The sequence below is a fragment of the Podarcis vaucheri genome (genome assembly GCF_965113315.1).
Source record: "Podarcis vaucheri genome assembly, chromosome: 9".
In the NCBI taxonomy this organism is placed as follows: Eukaryota; Metazoa; Chordata; class Lepidosauria; order Squamata; family Lacertidae; genus Podarcis; species Podarcis vaucheri.
Genome location: NC_138767.1, coordinates 42,105,764 through 42,130,230, shown reverse-complemented (window position 1 = coordinate 42,130,230; position 24,467 = coordinate 42,105,764). Strand labels below are relative to the sequence as shown.

General features: G+C 39.5%; 1 protein-coding gene across 1 annotated transcript in view; it reads right to left on the bottom strand.

Annotated features, from left to right (window-relative positions):
* Nucleotides 1-584: 584 nt before the first annotated feature.
* GUCY1A1 (guanylate cyclase 1 soluble subunit alpha 1) overlaps nucleotides 585-24,467 on the bottom strand; it is a 35,343-nt gene continuing 11,460 nt past the window's right edge. Inside the window, exons 2-9 of the mRNA XM_082237657.1 lie at nucleotides 16,792-17,149; nucleotides 13,159-13,220; nucleotides 12,133-12,191; nucleotides 9,731-10,440; nucleotides 8,390-8,875; nucleotides 7,748-7,891; nucleotides 4,386-4,540; nucleotides 585-3,240 (exon numbers count right to left, since the gene is read on the bottom strand). Coding sequence (XP_082093783.1) covers nucleotides 3,039-3,240; nucleotides 4,386-4,540; nucleotides 7,748-7,891; nucleotides 8,390-8,875; nucleotides 9,731-10,440; nucleotides 12,133-12,191; nucleotides 13,159-13,220; nucleotides 16,792-17,037 — 2,064 coding nt within the window. The 5' untranslated portion in view covers nucleotides 17,038-17,149 and the 3' untranslated portion in view covers nucleotides 585-3,038. The remainder of the gene's footprint in view (nucleotides 3,241-4,385; nucleotides 4,541-7,747; nucleotides 7,892-8,389; nucleotides 8,876-9,730; nucleotides 10,441-12,132; nucleotides 12,192-13,158; nucleotides 13,221-16,791; nucleotides 17,150-24,467) is intronic.

Below are 24,467 nucleotides of genomic sequence, written 5' to 3'. Positions count from 1 at the left end.
TTATGACTCAACCTTACCGACCTTTACTAGGACAAGACTGGCAGGCTTCTTTATACACTTATTATGCAGTTAGGAGCTACTGCCCCTGTTCACTTCACTCAACCTAAGGCATCCAACCCTTTTGCCACCACCATCCTTCCCTCAAGCTTGGCCAGCTCCACTACCTCACCCATTCCCTCACCTATCCCTCCACTTCAGACAGTGGTATTTTGAAGTGCCCTTGTTAAACCTCACTCCAGCTACATTGAATGGGGGTGGGGACTTCACAGAGTAGTTTTCCAAATTGCATTGTGAAACCCCTCCTTCCATTAAACAACTTGGATAGGCTGCCTTCCACCCTGTCATTATGCTGGAGTTGGCATGGCTGTTTATGCAGCGTGATGACAGCCTTACATTTTTATGCATATAGGGGGAAATGTTCTGTACATTATTCAAGTGTTTTTCCTTTTATTGGAGTCATCATATATCAAAACATGAGTACACCATCCATACACACACACACACACACACACACGCACACGCACATACCTTACACTTCTGTAATGAACGCAATGCAATTTGTTTAGAAATGGTCGATACTGTGGAATAGTTTACTTTACACTTTAATATAAACTTAAATAGCAACGAAAAGAAAACATTTATTGCTATAATACATAACAAGGGAGATGTGTTCCCCTTGAAATCAGATTTATAAGTTTGATTACAGAGGTTTTAGCATTTGATTATAATCACACACACATATACACACACATTGGTATAATTTATTGACAGTGAAAGAAGTTCAGGAAGCAGTAAGTGACATATCTGTATACTAGCACTGAAAACAGCTGATAACCATATATGCATGAGCAATCAAATGTAGGCCTACTCAAAATTAAGTCCCATTAACTTCAAAGGGACTTGCAGGTATGTGTGCATAGGATTGCAGTCTAAGTGAAATGCTTGGCCTTTTAATATCTGATTAACCTGTGCCTTTCAGGAAATGGTTAATACTGAACAGAGCTTTACTTAAAATGATGCAGCAATGCAGTGAAAAAGGATGTCCCATATTTTAAGACACTTTGGCCAGGTTATGCGTTTGTTAGCTGGTAAAAGAGCATGAAACTGTTAATCAAAAATTGAGGTTGTGCCATCATGTCTTTTCCTCTCTTTCCTAATTCTTTTGATGACACATATTCACGATGACACATCACATGAGACAAGAAATAGGAAACTGTAGGAAGTAGAGAAGTCAGAGCAGTAAGTTTGAGAAAAAAGAAATTCCATTTCCAGACAGGTATGTCAAGAATAATTTCAGGGAGTTGTATAAATGAAGAGGAACATTTACAAGTCTGAGATGGGGGAAGAGAAGGACAGAGGAAGGAGATCTTACTACATAGACTTGCTTGGACCCAAAGTGTGGCAGAAAAAGGGTTTCTAAAAGGAAAAATTCCTCCTAGCTTAGTTTCAGAATTGGTCATTTTTTTACCAATAATTTTACTCTCTTTGTTAATTGCCAGGACTGAAGGATGCAAAGGAAGAAGAAGAAAATCCAGCCAAGCCATTTTCTTGTGTCAGTGCGAATGCATAAAGTATCACAGTGTACACATGGGGCCTAGGTCCAGATCTGTAGCGCATTCTGTATGCATGCAACGTGAAGGTCGTGCACTACAAATGCATTCTGAGCTACCGTGTGAAAATTCACCGCATAACAAAAAGCACATTGAGGTATGGTGCTGGAAGAATTACGATTAGGAATAGTTCAGATTCATTTAAAATACTGTAATGGGGCTACTTGAATGTCAACTTTGTTTCTGCTATACATTTAAAAATACTACTATAGTAATAACGGGCTGTAAATGGAAACCAAGAAAAGGTTCGCTGCATGGCTTGCAGTGTGCAGTAACTGAGATTGGACATGTTTTCGCTTCCCCCGCTCATGAACCAAACAAACTTCTCCCCATCAAATGAATGGTGGCCTATAGTGTCATTCCAGGCTACTCCTTCAGTGGTACTGTAGCATCTGTGAGGCCCCCTAGGCAGAATGAGGATGAGAGGCTAGACACCAATTCCACTTGCACCTAGGTAAGCATTCTCTTTGCAATGTATTCCATGTGCATGTTTAAAACTAACAGTGGGCAATGTGGCATTGCTCACCTGGCTTCCCAATGCCAAGCATCACTGCTAGTTACCAAGAAAGAGATGAGGAGGTAGAGAGCTTGGTGTGGTGCAGACATGGCGATGGAAGCACTGAATTGGTTCTTCCAGGCATGCACCACACTCCCTGCCCACTTTGCCGTTCCCCCATCCTTCTTAGTGCCAGCAGTGGCACTTGGGTGTTGAGAAGCCTGGTGAGCAACACCTCCCCGCCCACCACTAGTTGGTACAACTTGGTTAAGCAACTCTATGTAACCCGAATACAGTGGTACCTCAGGTTACAGAGGCTTCAGGTTACGCGATTTCGGGTTGAGCACTGTGCTGAACCCGAATCGCAACCTGTGCATGCGCAGACGCGGTGCTGCAGGTTGCGAACGCTGCAGGTTGCGAACGTGTCTTCCACATGGATCATGTTTGCAACTCGAGGTTCCACTGTATATTTCAAGAAAGAGCAGTGCTACGTGTTATGCTGTTCATATAGCAAGCAACTCAGTTCTGCTTATTTTGAATGCTGTCCCTCCAGAAGTGATTCCTAAAGACTGGGAAGTCGAGAGAAGTGTCAAGCACATACTCTAGGGAAGTAGGGGGCCCTTATCAGACTCACCTTGGTAAAGCAGCTGTTTGCAAGAGGAAAAGAAATATTAGGTGCTTGGGCTTTTCCACTTTCGTTGTTACATGAGGTGTCACTAATATGGGCCGCTCCTGCTTCGCACCCTTCCAAACTGCCACTGACTTAATATATTTTTACACAAAATAAAAATTAAAAGTAGTATGTAATATCCCTTTTTTGGTAATTTTAATACTGGCTTTCAGGTGTTAACAAGCTAAAGTGCTGTCATGTTTCCTTTTTTTGAATGTTCAGTTCATGCAGAACTCATCCTGAAAATGCAAGAAAGCACAGCTTAGTCTACTCCTGTTGGTGTCCCTAAGAAATTTGCTTTTCCATCTTCAGTGTCTTTCTTTTGAAACCAGGGCTTTGAATTTGTTCCTTGAAGGTAAGCATCAAGAAAGTAACAGATCCCGGGAATATCACTTGGAAAGTTGGGAGGAAGTTCCTGCCTTGAACGAGGAGTAAATACAAATCCTGGATAATCTTTTAGTAACCTGCAAGAAAAATTGAAATGCAGTTAAATATAATATATATGTAACCTTTAAATAATGGTGATCAATATTATCAAAACCAATTCATATTTGTTGCTTTTTTGCATGGGAGGGTGATAGTTTCACTCTGAACTAACCGCTGCAATGCAAAGATCTGGAGAATTTCTTCTCATGTTTCTAATATATGCATATATCTGTCTCTGATATTGAAGAGAATGAAAGCCCCAGGACATGTGAATTCTGCACAGCAAAGCTTTATGCATGTATTAAACTACTGCATTGGTGGTATAAATGCAAGTGTCATAACGTCTTACGTCACTTCATTATGGATCACATTGTGCTGCGATCCCTAATTTTTTATGCACGATGGTGTGCTGTATCTGCCATCAATACAAACAAATTGCTAGTTCATATAGGCTTCCCATCTGAACAAGTTTTTAATGGAATCAAAGGGTATCTGCTTGTTTTTAATTGTTGTATATGCTTTTTAAAAACAATGTTTTTCATAGAATAATAGAATTGGAAGGGACCTAAGGGTCATCTAGTCCAACCCCCTGCAATGCAGGAATCCCAACCACATGGTCCCCCATCCAATTTGAAATCATAACGGACCCTGCTTAGCTTTTCAAATGTGCTACGTTTACGTATGTGCAATTGTTTAACTATTCTTGTATCTGGAATTGTTTTATGTAAGCTTTTATTGTACTGCAAATCATACAATTGTTAATAAATGCAGTAAATAATAGGTAATATGACTCTATTATTTGTTATTGTTTTGCTTGTTGGTTACAGCAAAAAAAAAAGTCTCAAAGTGACTTACAATTTAAAAGGAAAAGGCAAAAAGCATACAATACCAAATTAAAATACATCACTTTTTGATCATTTTATTCAACCTTCCATAACATTCAGGTTTATCCATTCCTGACACTGGTTCTCTTGCTGAGCATTGCACAAAGCCAACAAACACAAAATCTAAATACAAACAATCTCTTCCAACCTCTCCCCACAGTTCTGCTAATTCAATAGAACCATGTCATAGAATGCAATGCGGTACTTTGCACAGGGGGGAAAGCTGCAGATAAATGTGAAAGTGATTAACAAGCCACCACTTGCATAGTATAAGAACTTTGCATAGTAAACTACTATACCTATAGGTTGTTGGGCTGACATTTATTTTCCTAGGTACGCTGCAAGACTCAAACTTGTTGGCAAGCGTTACGTTGTTTCCAAATAGGCAATATCGCGGCATTTTAACACCGACGACGCCAGCAAAGACTGAGCCGGAATGCAGACCTATGCGCATCTTTTGAAAACAAAAGAAGATATATACTATTGTTTGATTGTTACACTTGACAAAAATCAAACTATCAAAGACGCAGTAAGTTTTATTAGCTCGTTTGCAATCATTGTGGATTATGACCAGAATATGAGCAGTGCAATTTGAAGAGCAGTAGTCAGATGGTAACAACAGAAAACTTCTTTTGATGCTTACTTTGCATAACCATTAGTCTAAACAAAACATGTTTGTGCAGAGATGTCTGAGTGCAGTCCAACAGGCATGGTTGATGCAGAACATTAGTTTTGGTTTTGTTCTTTTCCAGCAAACTTTGTTGGGACAAATGGAGCTGGTGTTCTGTGGACCATTTTCTGAGAAATAAGTCCATTAACCTCTAGCTTAGGAACTTGTGGGAGATTGTGTTTCTCAAATTTTAAGCTATTTCAACATCCTGGTTTCCCTTCAAATCAAGCACTTACCATGACTTACAATCCTGTTCTGTATTCTACAATTACATTTAAATGATAAATACTATGTAGCCAATTTATTCTTCCATGTCCAATAAAATACTTTGCAGCATGCTGCATGTTTATAGCTAGAAAAAATAGTTATTTATATTGTATCCTCAAAAACAAACACCTCTCAATAGTTACATGCACACTGTCTTCTCTTTGCAGTTTGTTCATAAACAAGGGCATATTGCATAGTAGAAATTATATACAAAGCTGCAATCAGAATACCATTACTGTTCAAGGAATAGTCTCCTAATTTACAGGCTGGCGTTGGCAATCACTTGAAAGTTCTTTACACAAGCCCAAAGGATCAAGAGAACGCTTGCACTGACTGATGGAAGCATATTCAAATCTCAGCTCAAACTTTTACTAATATAATCCAACAATATACTCTGCGATGCATACATGTTTTCTAGTTCCTAGAAGCCTGAAATCAATAGATAAATATGTAAATGTTTCTCTCAACTAGGATCCATGAGAACCATCTGCTCCAACCGCCTGCAATGCAGGAATCTTTTGCCCAACGTGGCGCTCGAACCCACGATCCTGAGATTAAGAGTCTCATACTCTCCCAACTGAGCTATCCACAGTGACATTAACGTGGTTTTATGGGCACCAAGGGGACTTTCCAGAGGAATGCTGATTGACAGTAATGAAAACCCAATTTAGGATATTAGTAGTTTGTTTTTGAGATAGCTTTTGAGATAGAATACAATTACACAGCAAGTGTCAAATATTGTTTGTAAGAGCTGACTATTATTAAGTGTGTTGAAAACAATGTGTGTAAACAACCTCTACTGATAAGGTCCAAGAGCTAAGCCCATATGCCAGCTGCTAGGGATTGATAACACACAAGTCTCTTTCTTGGAAAGTCTAACCTTATGGAATAGGACTGTGGAGTCTAAGGGCTACATTTCCCAATAACGCTATCTATGACATGTACTGCTAGGTTGCATTGTGGAACTATAGTGGAATATAGTACACGTTTAGCGCTCACTTCCATGTAATTTGCTTCCAGAAGAAACCCATTTGTAAATAAAATGGACATGAATGCTAAACATGTGCTGTATTTGACTATAGTTCACTATATTCCACTATAGTTCTGGAAGTGGCTCTTATGTTGTCTGAAATCTCACCATTAGGAAAGCATCAAGGACATGGTATAAGCTGCCATGTGAATGCAGCCTCAGGGTGGGATACTGCCCTACTGGGGAAAGGAGATAGAGGAAGAGACAGAAAAGCAGAGGGGATGTCAGCCTAGGATCAGGTCTGTGAGGGCTGATGAGACACCAGCGGAAACTCAAGTGGAAAAGAAGATTAATTCTAGCAGTCTGGGAAGAAAGATGGCCCTGAGATTCTGGCTAGACAAAGTGTCTTTGTGAGAAAGGCCATTGGTAACTGTACTGGATGGCAAGAACAGTGACTGCAAGATGAGCTTAGCACACCAGCAGTGCTCTCCTGATTTTTATTAATGTCCACTTGGTGATTCATGTTCACATGCTGCCTGGGCTGAAAATAAATCTTCCAAACATAATTTTTGGAAGGCATATTTATCTTTTCTGTAGAATCTTGCAGCCAAAGAAAGTGGTGTGCAGTTCAGATCAATATTGAAAACTCAGTCCTTGGCCCCTTTGGGGCTCTCATTACTCTCTAAAAGTTGCCAGGTGATAATGCTGCCATAGAAACAGCAGCTGGAATAACTCCTATGAACTCCACACCTTGGTATGACTTTCTTTAGCAACCCTGCCCCCTGACCTTACCAGTCCTTTTGGACAGAGGTAGCCAATAGTTTTAAGCAGTTGACTTTAAACAGTGACTTTAAGCACTGTGGTCCCCCAGCCATAATTTCCTTCAGGCTGCTTATCCTCTTCTTCTCTCAGTTCCATCTCCCCTGCCCTTTTCCCAAGCCACCTATCATTCCTTCAGCTTCCTGTCTTGGTTCATTTCTTACTCTGCTCTTTTTCATTTTCTTCAGCCCCCTTGGTTTAGGGCAATCTATGTCATAACTTCCCCACATCCTAGGACTCTTCCTTGTCCTCAGTCTGACCCCGTGAGAGGGTTTCCTTTTAGCCAAACACAACTTTCTCTTTCCTCAGAGAATCTGGATTTCAAACTGCTTTGTACTGTGAGCCAGTGGCGTAGCGTGGGTTGTCAGCACCCGGGGCAAGGCAAGTAATTTGCGCCCCCTAGCCCATGGATTTGCGCCCCCTAACCCATGGATTTGCGCCCCCTAACCCTAACCCCCAGATGTTGCGCCCGGTGCAGCCGGCACCCCCTGCACCCCCCATGCTACTCCACTCTGAGCGACGGAACATCCAGTGGCAACACATCAGCTAAGCCAGTATCAAAGGTGTCACCACCACAAATGAAGTATTTGTGGGGCAAATAGAAACTTTTGTGGGAAAGTAGCATGAGGGAAGGGTTAAAACCACCTCCTCCAGCCCTCAAAAGAGCACCTCCCACCATACAAATACTATGAAACAAATTCTAAAATATAGGTGGTTTGATCATGGATCTTTCACATCACACCTGGTTTGGTCCCAATTCTGCACAGAAAAGCACAAATGAATTTAGAGCACTGGTCATGAGGTAAATTGAATCATTGTGAAAGAAAAGCATTTTAGGTAATACTTCACTGAAAAATGAAAATAAGGAACATTTTTTTCTACCAGCTAGTATTTAAAATATCAGTAGTTCAGTGAATTTGAGATAACATGCTAACCTTGATGAGCTCTCCATGTGGAGACATCACTTCATTGGACAGCTCCATCATTTTCAAAGCCATCAATGCAATCTGAATAGCATGGGTCTCACTTTCCTTGTGTAAGCCTCCAGCCACACAGTATGCATCTCCAATGGTTTCTACCTGAACATTAAAATACATAACTTAGAACACAAGTAAAATCACATGAAGAAAACACAGAACACACTTGGAAGGGTTGCCCATAACTCTGTCCCCTCCAAAGCGCACCCACCCACTTGAGATTCACATGAACTTGAGTTCTGGTGTGCTAATTGCACGATGCAACTTGCCAGCTGCTGGAGCAGATTATTTTGAGCTGTAAAATCTGGTTTACTGCGGTGTTTCATCATGACAAAAATGTCAAAATATTTATCTTTCATCCACCATCCATGAGGTTCTATCATCAGTCCTAGGGGCATTAACTCATAAATAGTGCCAATGAAGCTAGAAAATTTAAACCACACTAAATGCACCGAGGATTGCATTCTGAGGTATATAATTTGTTAAATGACTTATTCCAGATTAACACCATCCCCTCTAAATTGCATTATATCACTCAAATAACCTTACAAGTTTGATTCCCCTCTCTAGGAGGACAAATTGGTGCAATAAATTCTCTACCTTATAGACATCCAGCTCTCCACACTGGTAATCAAAGAGAGTGTAGAGCTCATTGAGCATTGTGATAACCTGCATAGGTGAACACTGGGAGCAGATAGCAGTGAATCCTACGATGTCAGAAAAAAGCATTGTCACATTATTAAATTTCTTGGCCTGCACAACTTGTCCTTGCCACAGCTGCTGTGCAACCTCTCCGGGGAAAATAGAGCACAGGAGATCTACTGTCTTCTTTTTCTCCTCTTCAAGGGCTTGGTGTGCCTGCTCAAGAGTAGCCTTAAGTTTTCCTAGCCTTTTCTTCAGTCCATCTTGAGCTCGGGCTTGTTCTCCTATTAAAACAACATCCCTAAGTGCATTATGAATCGGAATATCTGAAAGATAGAGGCCACGTCCTGTAAAGTCTTCTAGTCTATCCACACAGGGGGATCCCAAGAACAAGATGGTACTGGACTCAAAGATGTAGATCATCTGTCCTTTAAGGTCCATAACCTGAAACAATGAGAGAACGATGAGGTGATGTGAGACTTCTGGAGCATTATGGAAGTTTACTAATGCAGTGATAGCCAAGTGATTAAGCCATAGTACCAAACTCTCTCCAGACAACCTGCTTTGGGTTAGAAGCTCAATGATTATTATAAAATCACAAATCTCAACACCTCTGAAGAGCTTTAGATAAATAGGGGCTGTCCCTGTACTGTACTAGGTGGAACTTAACAACTATTGTTCCCACTGGGTAATTTGGTAAGGAGAGGCACCTCACATGCACAAATAGGGGTCAATAGGAGCTAGAAAACTCAGGTGTAGGGTCTGGATGCAGCTTACATGCTATCCTACAGATTTTCTGGCAAGGGCCAATACGTTTACATGCTCTCCTGTGATTGTTTGCTTTTTAAAAAACCTCCTTATTGAAATATATCTTAAGGTGGAGTTTTAACCTAGCTTTCTCCCTGACATGCTTGTTTTCCATGAGTATGGACTTTTCCTCATGAGGTAATGTTAAAACGTGCATTCCCTCACCTGCAGTCCAAAGTGGAATGACCCCAAAACAAATGTAACAAGTGGAGAATAGCTTACTTCAAACAAGCATTCCATTGTTAATGGAAGCATTAACAAATAAATGCAAGAATTTTTTATGCTTTCATTTTTGCGCTTTTGCTATGAAAAGAAACTTACATGAGGAGAAACTTCAAATTCAAAATTCCCGATGTCAAAGCCCCCCAAAATGGGAGGAGGAGTCATTCATTGCCTTGTGTAATACTTCCAAAGCTACTATTGCATTTGCACACTTGAATTAGAGATGGGATGAAGAAATAAGAAATATAAATATGATAAACCTGTTCTTACCCCTGTTGACCTTTTAAGAGCGCTGTCCCCTCGTCTCACTCTTATAGTAAACTGCATGTTTAGCATTGTCATGATCCCACTAAACGTGGAGTTTATTTTAGGGGCCAGGATTTCGAACCACTCATCAAAGTTTGGCTTTGCTTGAAATTCTCTCCTGCTCAACAGTCTCCTTATACCATTGCCAACTTGCAGAATAGCCATATCCTTGTCAAACATGCAATGAAATGGGAAAGTCTTGCAGAACATGGAAGCAGGAATCACAAGAGAAGACTGAGGTTTACAGGGAGATAAAGATGGCTTTGCACTTTTGACTTGCACAGAGTACAACAAATATGGCTGGTTAATAAACTCAGCGCTATCTTTGCAGAAGCAAGGGGGCATCACCGTCACTTCAACCTCTGTTTCATACAAAATGTGAGCTGCTGCTTTGATAATGCCAGAGAGGATGAGGCTGGTTGTTTTCTTGGGAAAGAAATAGTACACGTTTAAGAAATCTGGGTCCTTTTCCAAGCACAGTATTGAGACCTCTTCAAGTCTACCCTTTTTTTCTGCTTCGTGGCAGTGAGCACTCTGCTTCAGAAGAGTACTGAAACTGTTCAAAAAGTCTTTCAGGGATCCCCCGACAACTCCTAAGATATGTTCATCTTCTTCATAGCATATTTTGAAAAGCTCTTCACCAAGCGATTCCTTCATAATGTTTACTGGAACTCCTGCAAAGTTAAAACATTTTATACCAGCATTCTTCTAAACAGTATGCCTTTGATTTTTTTTTTTTAATCCTTCTGCGCTTCATTTTCTTTCACCCCAAACCTGTTTTCCACTATTAAACACCTTCAAACTAACAAAGCCATTTCAGATCAGTCTCTGGAGGCATCTTCTCTCATTCTCACAAAACCTCATATGGTAGGAGCAAAGTACTTGTTGACTTTGCTTTGCAATTTTATTTTATTTTAAATATTTTAAACTTTTAATTGTTACGTCTTTAATTGTTTTATTGTATATGTTAACTAAGGAATTTTTATGTTAGGTATTTTAATTATGGATTTATTTTATAGTCGTAAGCTGTTTAGAAATCATTTGGACAAGTTATAACAACTTTTCACGTCTATTTGTTTTGAGCAAAAAATTGGTAACCATTTCTAATGGAGGACAATGAATAAGAGTCCTTCCAGATGGACAAAAAAGAAGTGGATTAGAGTTTACTAAAATCTAAGAGCTGAACTAAGCATTGGTAGCAAACATGGATTTTGGAGTCTGAGGTGGCACTTGTCCACTGGAAAGCAACACATGTGGTATGCGTGCAAGTTCTAGAGGAGAAATGCCAAAATGTTCATGTATCACCTCATGACAGAGAGATGACATTGCAGAGGAGGTGTGTACAGTGGTACCTTGGGTTACAGATGCTTCAGGTTACAGGCGCTTCAGGTTACAGACTCCGCTAACCCAGAAATAGTACCTCGGGTTAAGAACTTTGCTTCAGGATGAGAACAGAAATCATGCAGTGGTGGCACGGTGGCAGTGGGAGGCCCCATTAGCTAAAATGGTACCTCAGGTTAAGAACAGTTTCAGGTTAAGAACGGACCACCAGAACGAATTAAGTTCTTAACCAGAGGTACCACTGTACTCCAATAATAACGAGGAAGGAGTGTGCAGCTACCCATCCAAAAAAGCAAAATAACAAAGCAAAAGGGATCACCAAATGACTTGGGGAGGAAGGGAGATTTATTTATATTTAATCCCTTTAAGTATTATGGGGCTGCTTGAGAGAGTGCTCTCCTTCTAAAGCAGGGATGGAGAATCTATGACTCTCCGGATGTTGTTGGACTCCAGTTCCCATCAGTTCCAGGGCAGGGATTACGAGAGTTGGAGTTTAAGAATACATTGAAAGCCATAGGTTTCCCATTCCTGAGCTATATAATTTTAAAAAATAAAATAAAATGAAGCTTGTTTTTAAAGGCACATATACTCACTATTGCAACAGATGTGCTTGTTTGTAATAGACACAAAGCACTTAGTATCACAATAAAGCAGAAAGGATAACATTTTCTCAGCAACCAAGTAGTTTGAGTGAATGCCTAGAAAATATAAATCCTCTGCATCACAAATATTTTCTTAAACTAAGCAACAATTGCACTAGAAAATATCTGCTCATATTGTCAACCTCCCACAGTAGCCAAAGCCAGGTTGAATCAACACCATATAAAGAAGACTGCACTGTTAGCCCTGAAAGTAATTTATTATCTCCTACTGTGTCCTCAAAATATGAACTGCATCAACATGATCCCTCACTATTGCTTGTTACAAATGTGAGTGGTGTGTGCAGAACTTATTCCACTTCAAATGTTTAATAAGCATCAAGTAATTGCATTAAGTGGAATTGCTTGCCATAGATATCTCATTACCTGATGCATTTGCATGGTCAGTGATTAGCTTTTCAAAGTCTTCTCTTTCCTCAGAATTCCTATAAATGATGCAAGACAGAATTTTAAAAACTACCTAATCCACAGTAAAAATTAATTTTCAGGTAATAAAACCTGGAAAAAAAACAACAGATAAGCAACCCAATTTGCAAAGTTAATTTGAGAAAACTTTAGATTCCCATTTACTCAAAAATTTAGTTACTCTTTCTTATCTGCTAACTAAGCAATTTTGCAGAAAAACAATTAAGCAAGCCAATGCTTTTGTGTCTCTTCCTCATACAATCTATTCTGTTCCTACACAACCACTAGCAAAAGAACTAGCAGCTTTCTGTATCTTCACCACCACCGCCAAGTAATTGGAAGCAAATCCTACACTCGAATATCAGTAGGATTCACAGCTGAGTTAGCTTAAAATCATAGTGCCACAGTGTTCAAGTTCTACAAACTCAAGTTATTATGAAAGGAATTTTAGCTTCCAAGAGTAGCAGGATCAGAGACTAGGCAAGACTGCTATGAAATTTTGCCTCCTAGTCCAATCCCTGCTTTGACTTGAATTTTCATTATAAAGATTCATGACTCCTATGCAACCCCCTCCCCCTTTCTTAGGGAAAATATATAGCTGAATATATTTTTAAATAAAAGTAAAAGTCAGCTACTTTTTAAAGCTATTAGTTCTCATGCCTAAGGACAACTTTGCAACTCCCATTTGTAGGAACAGGCAAACACAAAATGTCTTCGCAATAGAGAGAGGAAAACTCTAAAGGGAATACTGCTCAAAATTCAGTCTTGGTACAATGACAAACTGATAAAAGTTTCCAGTGTCTTAATGTTGAATTGTTGTTTGATACCTTAATACTTAAGACTGTGTTTGGCATTTATGGTACCTGATTTCACTAACATAGGGATTTGTTATATAATCTGTGCAGTCATTACCGTAAATGGGATCCAACTTCCTATTTGGTTTTTGCACTTGTTATCGGTTGCAAAAAGTTAACTTATTTAACTTACCTGATTTCTTTTATTTTATTATTTGCTAGTGTCCTCTGAAATGCAAGATATAACCTTTCATACTGAAAGGAGAAAAGTCATATTAATTCAAATGTCAAGTTTAAGCATTTCATATATTAGAATTTCATATTAGAATGAGCTGCAAACCTTATACTAAAGGTAGAATGCAATTCCATCCAAAATTAGAACACACCTATTTGTAGATCATCAGTCCCCAACTTGTCCTGTCTACACTATGGTGTAGTGTAATGTGACTGATGTTTTCAGATAGCCAGCATTCTGTGCCAAAGCACCTGCCACTAGACTACATATGGATCAGGGAGATCACATTGTAAGTTCCCATACTAACACAACAAGCAACTGTGGGCCCGTATCACTGTTATGGAAATTTACTACACAGCCCATTCCATTGATAAGATGCCCAGCTACAGATGTTACTCTCCAAATACTGTCCATATTCACATGCCACTGTGGACAAATGAAGATGCAGTGTGCTCATATCCACTGGATACACTTCGTTACTCCTCAGCCCTTCCAACTCAGTGATTAATCATGGAGTGCTCTGATGAGCACACATAGTTTCCCATTTGTATGTGCCTGTCCATTTATTTCAATGAAGGAAGGTGATCTGTGTCTGTATTGACTCAGTTCATTGAAATGAAGGATAGATGTCACATATGAAAATGGAACACATGGAAGCTTTCAGGACGGAAGTATTTCTTTGACAGAAAGATAATGCTGCAATTCCCTTCAGTTAACACATAATGAAGTTTGGTCAGCTGTATCTCAGGACTTATATATGTACCAGAATGCCCAAATTATACAATAATAGAGTTGGAGGGGACTGTGTAAGTCGCCTAGTCCAATGCCCTGCTCAGTGCAGGAAATCCCCAATGGAGGATTGAACTATTTATCTATTTAGCCTCCTAATATGAGAGTCAGTATATATGAGCATATTGTGAAAATGACAGGATCTCCAAGCTTGGGCACATAATGTTTTCGTGTCTTTCATTAACCTTGTTGTGTGACACACAGAACTTTGTAGACAGCAGTTTTATGGGAGGAAGAATGGAAGTATGTCCATGCTGCCTCAAGAAAAAACTACACTGGTAATGAAGGCTATGTTCTACATTTGAAATAAAAAGAACAACTGAACGAATGTTATACCTTATTAAAGCAAGATGTAATTAATATTTATATCTAAACAGAAACAATATGTGCAGCGCTTTCCAACTCCTTATTTGAGTCTGGACTTACAATCTTCTTAAAAAACAAACCAACCAACGAATTAAGAAACAAACAAAGCCCCACATGAATTTGCTAGTATCTTGAATCTCATCAAATGCTATTTTGGGCCACACTATACACTCCCCATGATATTTGCACACAACCTTTCACTGACGTCAATGGAAGCAGCATGTGTTGATCCAAGGCACGATAGTCACCTTCTCAGTTTTTTGAGTTTTCCATGTGGAAACTGCGTACATCCAGTGACGAGAGATAGTAACTTTTAAACAAATCTAAGACCATCTAAGGCAGGGGAAAGAAAGCTGGTCACAATCTACTGGGAGATCTCTGGGTGCTTTGCAGTAGATCAACAAGGGTTTCTGCCTCAGTTATTTAATGATAGCAACAACTAAATTACTCCCTCTCTCTAATTTAGGATGCTGAAATAAACAAAGCTTGCTGGTAAATCCAGCAAGCCTGAAATCTCCCCGCCCCAGTTTTTATAGATAGGCGTATTTCCCCCCCCACACACACACACACATATAATGCAGGCAATCCCTTTGCAACAATCTGCACCTTTGAAAGCAATGTTGGGACATTTTTCTCAGTCAGTGTACCAGTTCAATGAACTGCAAGCCAAGTCTAGAGGTAACAATGAAGGTTCTATGGTTATATCTGAATCCTATCATTTCAGTATATACATTAACAGTATGCAACATTAAATATAAACAAAATGAGATGTCTCTTTTAGTATATATTTTACAGCACAATCCTATATATGTCTATTTAGAAATAAGTCTTATTGAGTTTACACTCAGGTAAATGAGCTTAAGCTTAAGCACCCTTAATTAAAAGACAGCAGCATGAATATTATACCTTACTCCTGGTAGGCAGTATACTTTGCATGTGGAAGACAACTTGCCCAATCGCTTTTTAAAGAACCCCATACACTGGTGCAATGAAAAAGATCTATGCTTCAGTGAATCCCAAAAACTGATGATATTTGGGCTAGACTGCATTGAAACAGATGAACCACTAGTCTAACTCAATGTTGGGGGGCTACTTGTCTCACTAAGGAATGCTTTTAGACATTGCTGCATTGCCCACTAAATTTGATTCTTGTCACACTCTCCCATGGATTTATAAACTGTTTTTGAGTTATGGATGCCTTTCCTACAACTACAATGGGGAGAAGACTAAAAAAACAGACATTCCATAAAAAGCAGGGGCTGAGATGTGTAATAAAGAACATGTAAAGATTTGGCATCCAATTAGTAAAATTGCCCTTGCCCTTAATAGTGTATTGGATTTCTGGACTGAAAGTTTGTGGTTATAATCCATAAGTTTTCATTTCCCCCTTTTCAGTTTCCATAGCTTTATTATTGTTATTATTAACCAGCAATTCTCTACCCACACCATGGCTTTAGCAAGCATCATTCCTTCTGCAGTGCTCAGTAGATGAGGTGACAGACACCACCCCCTCTATTGTGCTCAGTGCAAGCCACACTTATCTGCACATCAATTTTTCAATATTGTACCAATTTATATGTAGGTTGCTCCAACTGTTTTCCATTAAAACTAGGTGGTTTCCAGTAGTTCTTTTCCATGCACCTTTTCCAACTCTACAATATCTTTTGTTTTTTGAGATGTGGTCTAAAACATAACTTAGTGGTTGGCTGTGATAACGGGATTGCAATCCTGGGTTTTTCATTTGTTACCACAGTTGCTTCCCCATGGCTTCCTATTTTGTCATCAAAACATTAGGAAGCCAAGTGCAGCAGGCCAGTTGCAAAGATCCTTCGTCTTACCTCTTCCTTACAGGATATGTTTGGTTGGGAAAGACCTATGTGATTGGGCCCACTCACATGGTTCCAAACTTTCACATGTTAGTATGCCAGAATGGCAATAAGCTCCAGAAAGCATCTCTCTCATCAATGCTGCAACAAATTCACTGCTATAATAAATTAAGGTGCCCTGACATGGAATAAATCTGAGTAAACCTTCTCCATCTAGATGTTGCCATGGTTCATCTGGCACAAAGTATTATCCACCCTTACTTCGCATAGGTTGCTAACCTCTTTAAATTTTGCTAAGTAACTGCTAAATCAATGTGTGAGTAAACATTTCATATTTGAGTTGCTTTTAATCATCCTTCTTTTCCTTTCCCTAAACACAGAAGATGTAGTAAAATAAGATTAAATAAATGCAAAAGGTTTCAAACTACAGGATTAGGCATAATTAGAAATGAAAACAGAACCCAACGTCAAGAACAGAGTTTGAACAGGAGCATTCATCAAGTGAAAACTGTCTTGCTTTTATAATTATTGCTTAAAAGGCTTTCTTCTAAAACCTCCCTTAGAATGGTCTTTTAGACTACTTTCATCAAAGCCTCATAATAATTTATACCTCAGGAGAGATGAGTTTGCAGATGCTCTCAGCTAAAGTGTGCAGATACACTCGACTCCTACTGGTTTTCCTTTGTGGAAGGTTCCCGTGCGTAGTCTTTTCTCTGCAAATGGGCAAAGCAGCCTTGGAACTATTTGGCACTTCTGCACATTCATCCTCATTTTCATCTGAAATCCCACTTTGGGTCAATAACGAAAAAGGGCACTCGCCAGTGATCTTCAGGTCTTTCAGTTTGGTACAGAACATACTGCACAAGTCTCTGTTCACCAAAGTTGTGAATTTCTCTAGTTTGGGCTGAACATGTCTGTTCTATTAACCGACAGCAGAAGATGACAGGAACAACTGTGGCTTTATATCCCTGCAACAAAAGATGAAACAGAAAAGAGAAGCACTGCATTTGTACATTTGTTGAATTTGGTTCAACTTCAGAAACATAAGCTTCCTTAATTCAGCAGGCTCTGGCTTTGCAACACACAAGCATGACTTCACAGTTGACCTAATGTTCAATTACTTCATACAACACAGAGCCAAATGGTAGATGTAATGTGTGAACTAGCCGCAAGAATACACCCAGTTCAGTACTTTGAAAGGTTATGACAATTGCACAATGAATTAAAAATCCACAAACCCACCTTCAACACCATATACTTCAAAATGGCATTTATGTCAAAAGGTAGAGGGATTGCCCTTTACTCCAATTCTATTTTTAAGAATGGGTTTTCATGGGGAAAACTCTGGAGCAAAAAAGAGGAGGGGCACTTGGACCTGGAGCTTTAAAGTGCAGCCACGCCTGGAAAGAGCGGAGGAAAGGCACGTGTGGATAAGCCCCAAAGGAAAACTACATTCACTCGTGTATCTTTCCAGGATTCAGTCCAGTATCCCTTGTCTTTTCAGTACAAAAAAAGAGGGAAAGGTTAGATATAAGAAATATGGGCTTCCAGTATACCACTGAGAATTAGGTCCTCTTATTCTCCTCTGGTGGGTGCATATTATTTCAAAAGAAATTCACCTGGAGATCAGCTGGATAAATTATAGCTTCTCCAGATTAATTGGCACAATCCTAGCAGACCTTCACTGACCATAAAGACATTTCCAGACTTTGTGTTCTTTTGTGAGTGAGTGACAGTGTGCCTGGCATGTCCAATGGGGACAGTACCAACCTCTGCAATGATCGCTGCTGGGGGGCGAATTAACTAGCAGCATCAACTAGCACGGCCATTATGGTGCAATTACAGGGAGTAATGGCACTAAGGGTTCAGCTACACAGCTGCAAATAAAATGTTTTAAATGTGTTGCAAAGTGCAATATACAAATGTATATTGGATGGCAACAGTGAGCTATGGAAATTAAATGTATTTTTCAACACATTTTTTAAAAAAGCACTTTCACATAGTTTTTTTTATATGTGTGTAGATTCCACCTCTGTAACTAAAATAAGATAATATGAGTAAAGGTTGGTATCTTATTTGTTGCTGGAGGCTGAAGAGCAATATTTGTCTAGTCCTATGTACCTTATGTACAGAAAATTTGGAACGTCTCCAGATCAACAACAAAAATAACCTCCTCTATTTGTGAATATAACTACTTCAATACCCTGTAAGGTAATGTACAAAACCTAACTCCCTACTTTTCTTTCACATGTTTTGGCAGTAGGTTTTATTCTGAAAATAATGTGTAAAACAGATGCTAAGTACCAGCAACTACGAGCCTGGATTCTTCCATTGCTATCACTTTGCAATCATCTGGATGCATCAAAGGTTGGCTAGAACATCATAACATTTCTCATGATCTAAATGTTAATGTGGTAGAATCCAGTGGCGTAGCATGGGGGTTGCAGGGGGGGCCGGCCGCACCGGGCGCAGCATCGGGGGGGTAGGGTTAGGGGGCGCAAATTACTTGCCTTGCCCCGGGTGCTGACAACCCACGCTACGCCACTGGTATAATCATATAATTGTAGAATTGCAAGGGACCACAAGGGTCATCTAGTCCAACCCACTGCAATGCACAAACATATTTGAAACATTATAAAGGACATTATACATAGGACTGTATCCCGTGCAACACTAAGTTAAAGTCGTGTAGTGCTGGCAGAACATTGTGGTTCAAGAGAAAACACAAGTACATGACCTAAGATTGTTCAACAAAAATCTGCTGTTGCGTAAGAAGCTTATGCTAGTGCAATTCCTAGGTGGAATATTTTGTTGCGCACCTTTGCCCATCCATTAGCGCAAGGACTCTTGCACTAGTCACTGGAGAATGATAGATATGACCCATACTACTTTGCTATGTATTAGTCAAACCATCACTGCAAGTGTGATCCACTCAATTTTACTCATTCCCAACCTACGCAAGAGATTTTAGGTTGATTTGTGCAAGGCACAGCAAAACACATCATTGATATGTGTAGATTGTCTTCTGTTGTCTTTAAAGTGTGCTTTGTCATAGAGGCAGATATACACAGTACAGCACTGGGTATACAAATAGTTTATTTTTGCAAAAGAAGCCAGTGTAGTTGTTTGGTTATATCATCATTATGTCTCCCAACCAATCTGATTACAGTATTAACAAAGCAAAAGCACAGCCAGCCAGGTTGGCAAAAGATCTACTCATACTGAGAATATACATAAGCAAACAAAATCGCACACAACACTCAAAAAGCACAAACTGACAAGTACTTAGATTATATAAACAAGCTGGCTTAACTTTAAATGCCAGAAGAGAATATGGAGTGTGTACTTCATATGAGCTTGATATTATGTGCAAGATCCATTTGAGAGGGTGGGATAGAGAATAAGAGGCTATGCATGATTTAAATAAAAATCAAAACTCAACAAACTGAAGTACATTGTGTGTCCAAGATAAACACATTTATTTATTCTTTACTGAACTGGTTTCCACCCCCACCCCCTCATTTTTGCACTCAGTGTTATAAGAGAAATAAATAATAATGGACTCAGATAAACAGGACAGTGATAGAACCATAGAAATGTAGAAGAATTTGGTCTATTTCCTCTATCAAGATGATCATCTGAACTCAACACTCCAGAAAAGATTCACTCAACTTATCTAGGTTTCAGCCTGCCACAAGAGCAAGAACAAGTAAGGGCAAATGAAGCCGTATTTGTCACATAGCTACTTTCTTTAGCCTTAACTCCACCTCAATCAAACTAATCTCTGTTGAGTACCAAGCTACCTTGCTGCTTGGAGAAAACAAGCATCTTCTCACCAAACCCAACTTGCATTGTCTATGTATCACAGATCAAAACTTACTCATTGTCTGACAAAAGGAGGTTGGCTGGTACACTGGGGTTATTATTATTTCAAAGGAGTTCTCAAAGGGTTACTTTTCGTTGCCAAGTAACTGGGAAATATTCCTGGAACAAGGAGGCAGAATCAAACTATTTTGATCTATCTGGGCAACAAGTATTACAAAAATAGTTCTGAAACCATTAGCTTTATTATTAAGATGTGTAAAAGAAAGATTTCTTTGGCCTTCTTTGAAAACCATGGCTGAAGTCATTACAGTCCACGGCAAATAATTTCAGCTGGGTACGGATTGCACGCTAGGTAAACTGAGTATAAGGTAAAACACAGTAGTTCATGGGGAAAACTGCAATATTTACATCTATTGCTATGTTCTATGCAGTGTTCTTTTTATTTAAGTTATGAAAATCAAGCTTCTGTCAGTGTCAGTAAAACCTAGTCAAGAAAGGCAGCATATAGAAATGGCAGGAGATTTCAGAAGGTATGAAAAAATAATTGCCATTCTTCTACCTGTAAATATCTACACAAACAAGTATTCTGCACAGATAGAAATGTGGTCATACATGTAGGATTATAATAAACTAAATAAAAAAATTCCTTCCAGTAGCACCTTAAAGACCAACTAAGTTAGTTCTTGGTATGAGCTTTCGTGTGCATGCACACTTCTTCAGATATCTTCAGGTATCTTCAGGTATCTGAAGAAGTGTGCATGCACACAAAAGCTCATACCAAGAACTAACTTAGTTGGTCTTTAAGGTGCTACTGGAAGGAATTTTTTTATTTTGACTATGGCAGACCAACACGGCTACCTATCTATAATAAACTAAGTTATACTCAGAATGGACTTAAATAACAAGTCAATGAATTTCAAGGGATGAACACTACCCATAAAACAGACATCAGACCTTAAATACCAGGGATATTGGAGGGTTCAAGCCTTCCTTACTTCTCAGTAGGTACAAAACAAAGAAATGTTAATAGCTGCTTAAATAGCTGTTCTTTTATTATTAAGGCAGTAGAGTTCTTAAAAATGCTATACGGTTGCATCGGAAAACACCCAAAGAAAGAAAGTATTCACAGGCAAAACATGGTACAGTGTAACAAAGGAAGCAAAATTACTGAACCATTTGGAGGATAGTGAAGTATGGTGTTGATAACTTAAAAACAATTAAGGGCTGCTTCCAAGTTAATATTTTGCCAGCCTGCAGGGGCAGGGGAGCTAAACTGAAACAAGAGTATAAAAACAAACAAAAAAAGAGTATCAAAGCTCTACATACATAGTTATCTCTTGTGCATGCATAACATCTGTTTGTATCACTGTCTGTTCATAAATCAAACCATTATGTTTACTCCATATAAAGCAACTAAATATAGAAACAATGTCCTCATCGAAGGCTCAGTGCGATGGTGAGACTGCCCAATAGGTCCATCCTTTCTCCCATGCTAATGTTACTACCACATGGTGTGGTAGAAACTTTCTAAACAACAGACAGGAACAGAATATGAACATATATGACAAGTAAAACATGAAATTAAGGAACTCTCCAGAATTCATTTTGATTCTGACACCACAATGCATGCAATAATTTTTAGCACGGAAGAACATCTTAAGACTATTTTTCAAGGTTTATCAAATTCAAGACTAATCTGTAATACTAAAATTCACACACAAAGCCTCTCCCAGAGCCAGTGTGGTGTAGTGGTTAAGAGCGATAGACTCGTAATCTGGTGAACTGGGTTCGATTCCCTGCTCCTCCACATGCAGCTGCTGGGTGACCTTGGACCAGTCACACTTCTCTGAAGTCTCTCAGCCTCACTCACCTCACAGAGTGTTTGTTGTGGGGGAGGAAGGGAAAGGAGAATGTTAGCCGCTTTGAGACTCCTTCGGGTAGTGATAAAGCGGGATATCAATCCAAACTCTTCTTCTTCTTCTTCTCCCATACCTTATTGATCTTTTGTACTTACTTCTTATTTTTATAATATAGATTAGTCATGTTCTGGAGGCACTTATTTAATTATGTATTAGGCAGAAAGTTAATTTCCAGAAATCTGGAGTCTGGGCTAACATGATTATAAATGTCTGAAGACTGCTGTGTGGAGACAAGTCTTAAGGAATCAAGACAGGAACATAAACTTTACGTATATCTAGTTTTGCATTTAAAACTGCAAATGCACCTGTTAGCAAGTGGAATACCTCTGGTGCGGCAGGACGAACGAGGGAAGGGGGGCTTTATAAATGGGTGTTGGAGATGGGAGGTACCTGTGCCCGCTCCCCATGTTGCTGAACCACAACTCCCATCATCCCTGGCCATTGGCCCTACTGGCTGTGGCTGATGAGAGCTGGAGTCCAAGAGCAACAGGAGCTCCCCATCTATGGTGTAAAGTGTAAAATATCATTGCTTCCACTTCCTGTGTCACATTGGCTATTTGAAGCAAAGATCCTCTGCCCCAGCAGTACCCTCCCAGCCACCCTTCTCCTAACAGGCTGGCACAGGTTTCATATACCAACCAATGGGGAGGTGCATCCCACTGATTTAACTGCATCAGATGCCTGCTTTTGCTCATCTCTCCTGCTTATGCAGACTTCAGTCTTTCAAAATCTGGGTGGAACAAACCAGATAATTGTTATTGTTGTGAGTTTGGGAGGGTGGGGGTTAGTCTGTACGATGCCAGAGTCCCTTCTAATTTGGGGCATCCTGGATCCAGCAAGAGCTAAAATCTAATGGAGGATTCAATTGTTGGAAGTAGCCAGACCAGCTTCTTGATGCGTTAATGGGCTTAAGCATGGTAGTTAGTATAATAAAGGAAATGGCTTTGTGCCAGACGTCAAATGGCTGATAGTGAGAAGCACAATAGGTAGTGTGTGAGGAAGCTGGGCTAGATGCAGGCAGAAGCTAGAGAGTGAGGGCAATGCTTGATTTGCGCATGCCTCCAAAGTTGTGGCTATGGGAGAAGCTAGACCTTCTGGGGGTTTTAATGCTGTAATCCCCTCCATTTTAGGCTCAGGTTGTATATATGTAGAAATAAACCATATATTGAAAAGACACCACAGTGTACCTGCTCTTCCCTCATTCCAAGGAAACCGAACCCTGGGTAAGCTCCTGGAACCCCCTGGAATCTTGCACCACTCAGAGATTGGGGTGGCATATTATCATTCTTAAAATGCCTAGTAAATCTATGTTTTGGTATGCATTACTTCTGGGGATTTGGATTATTTCCTAGACAGGAACACAACTGGAGATGAACTGGGGTGGGGTGGGGAGTGGAGATGAATGATACACCACACATGTCTAAGCCTTAATGTTTTCTTTTCAACTAGAGCCAAAACATGGTGAATTCTTTTTAAAGAACCTATTTTCTACGATACTTTTTTTACTGAAATAAAATAACCCAATTTTCTTGGAGCATTCAGGAGCTTTGGAGAAGTCAATGTGTTATGGAAAAACAGTATCACTATAACATGTTTTGATAATTCACACACCCATCCCACACCCCACACTGGGCACAGAATCTTTAAACTTTGTTTGCAGCAGAGAATTAAATCCTACATAGCAAGCGATGCATCAAGCTGACAACAAGAGCAGATTCCAAAGCGACAAGACACTGTCTCTAAAGTAGCAAAGCTGGAGCTGAGATGTGAGAGCTGTTAATATTTGACTTAGAATGTCAAAGGTTTCCCACCACGTATCCAGTTACTCCTGAAATGAAATTATGGAAATACATTATAAATGCACACATTTTGCCTCACACATTTTTCTTTTAATATGTGAACAACAGTCAGCTAGAGAACATAGAATAGAGCAAGCAACAGAACAATTCTATAGAAACCTGCACACACCATTTAAAGGTTTGTCCCATTTTAGCAGCTGAAACTTGCAATGTAATGAAGTCAGTATTGTACATAATACTTCTGGCCTATTAGCAAATATGTTATTCATAGACTGAATTTACTATCCAAAGTATGGCTTATTGGTTACAGCAGAATTTGGAATTTATTGAAAGAAAATGAGTCCAAATGACACGTGACTGCAGGAGATCTTTGATTAAACCTCCCAATATTTTCGTTTTCAGTTCAAGGCAGCCACAGGCAGCTCTAAATTAGTTCAGAGCTGTGGCACAAAGGAAGGAGTCAGCACCAAAACTGCTGGGCTGCCCCTCCCACAGGGCCATTGATCCAACTCAAATCAAAGCACCCCATGGCTATTTTTAATTAAAAACTAAAAGTGAGAACCAGTCACAAATCTCCCACATCCCATGCAGTTTAGCTTCTGTGTCATTAGGAATAAAGTACCTTAAGATTATGCTTGTGAATGCGTTGGTCTCAAAATAACTGAGTTTGAAGTTTAGAGTGGCCCCTGGGAACAAGTGAATTAATATTCATTAACTGCCATGCTTGCTCTGTGACATTAATA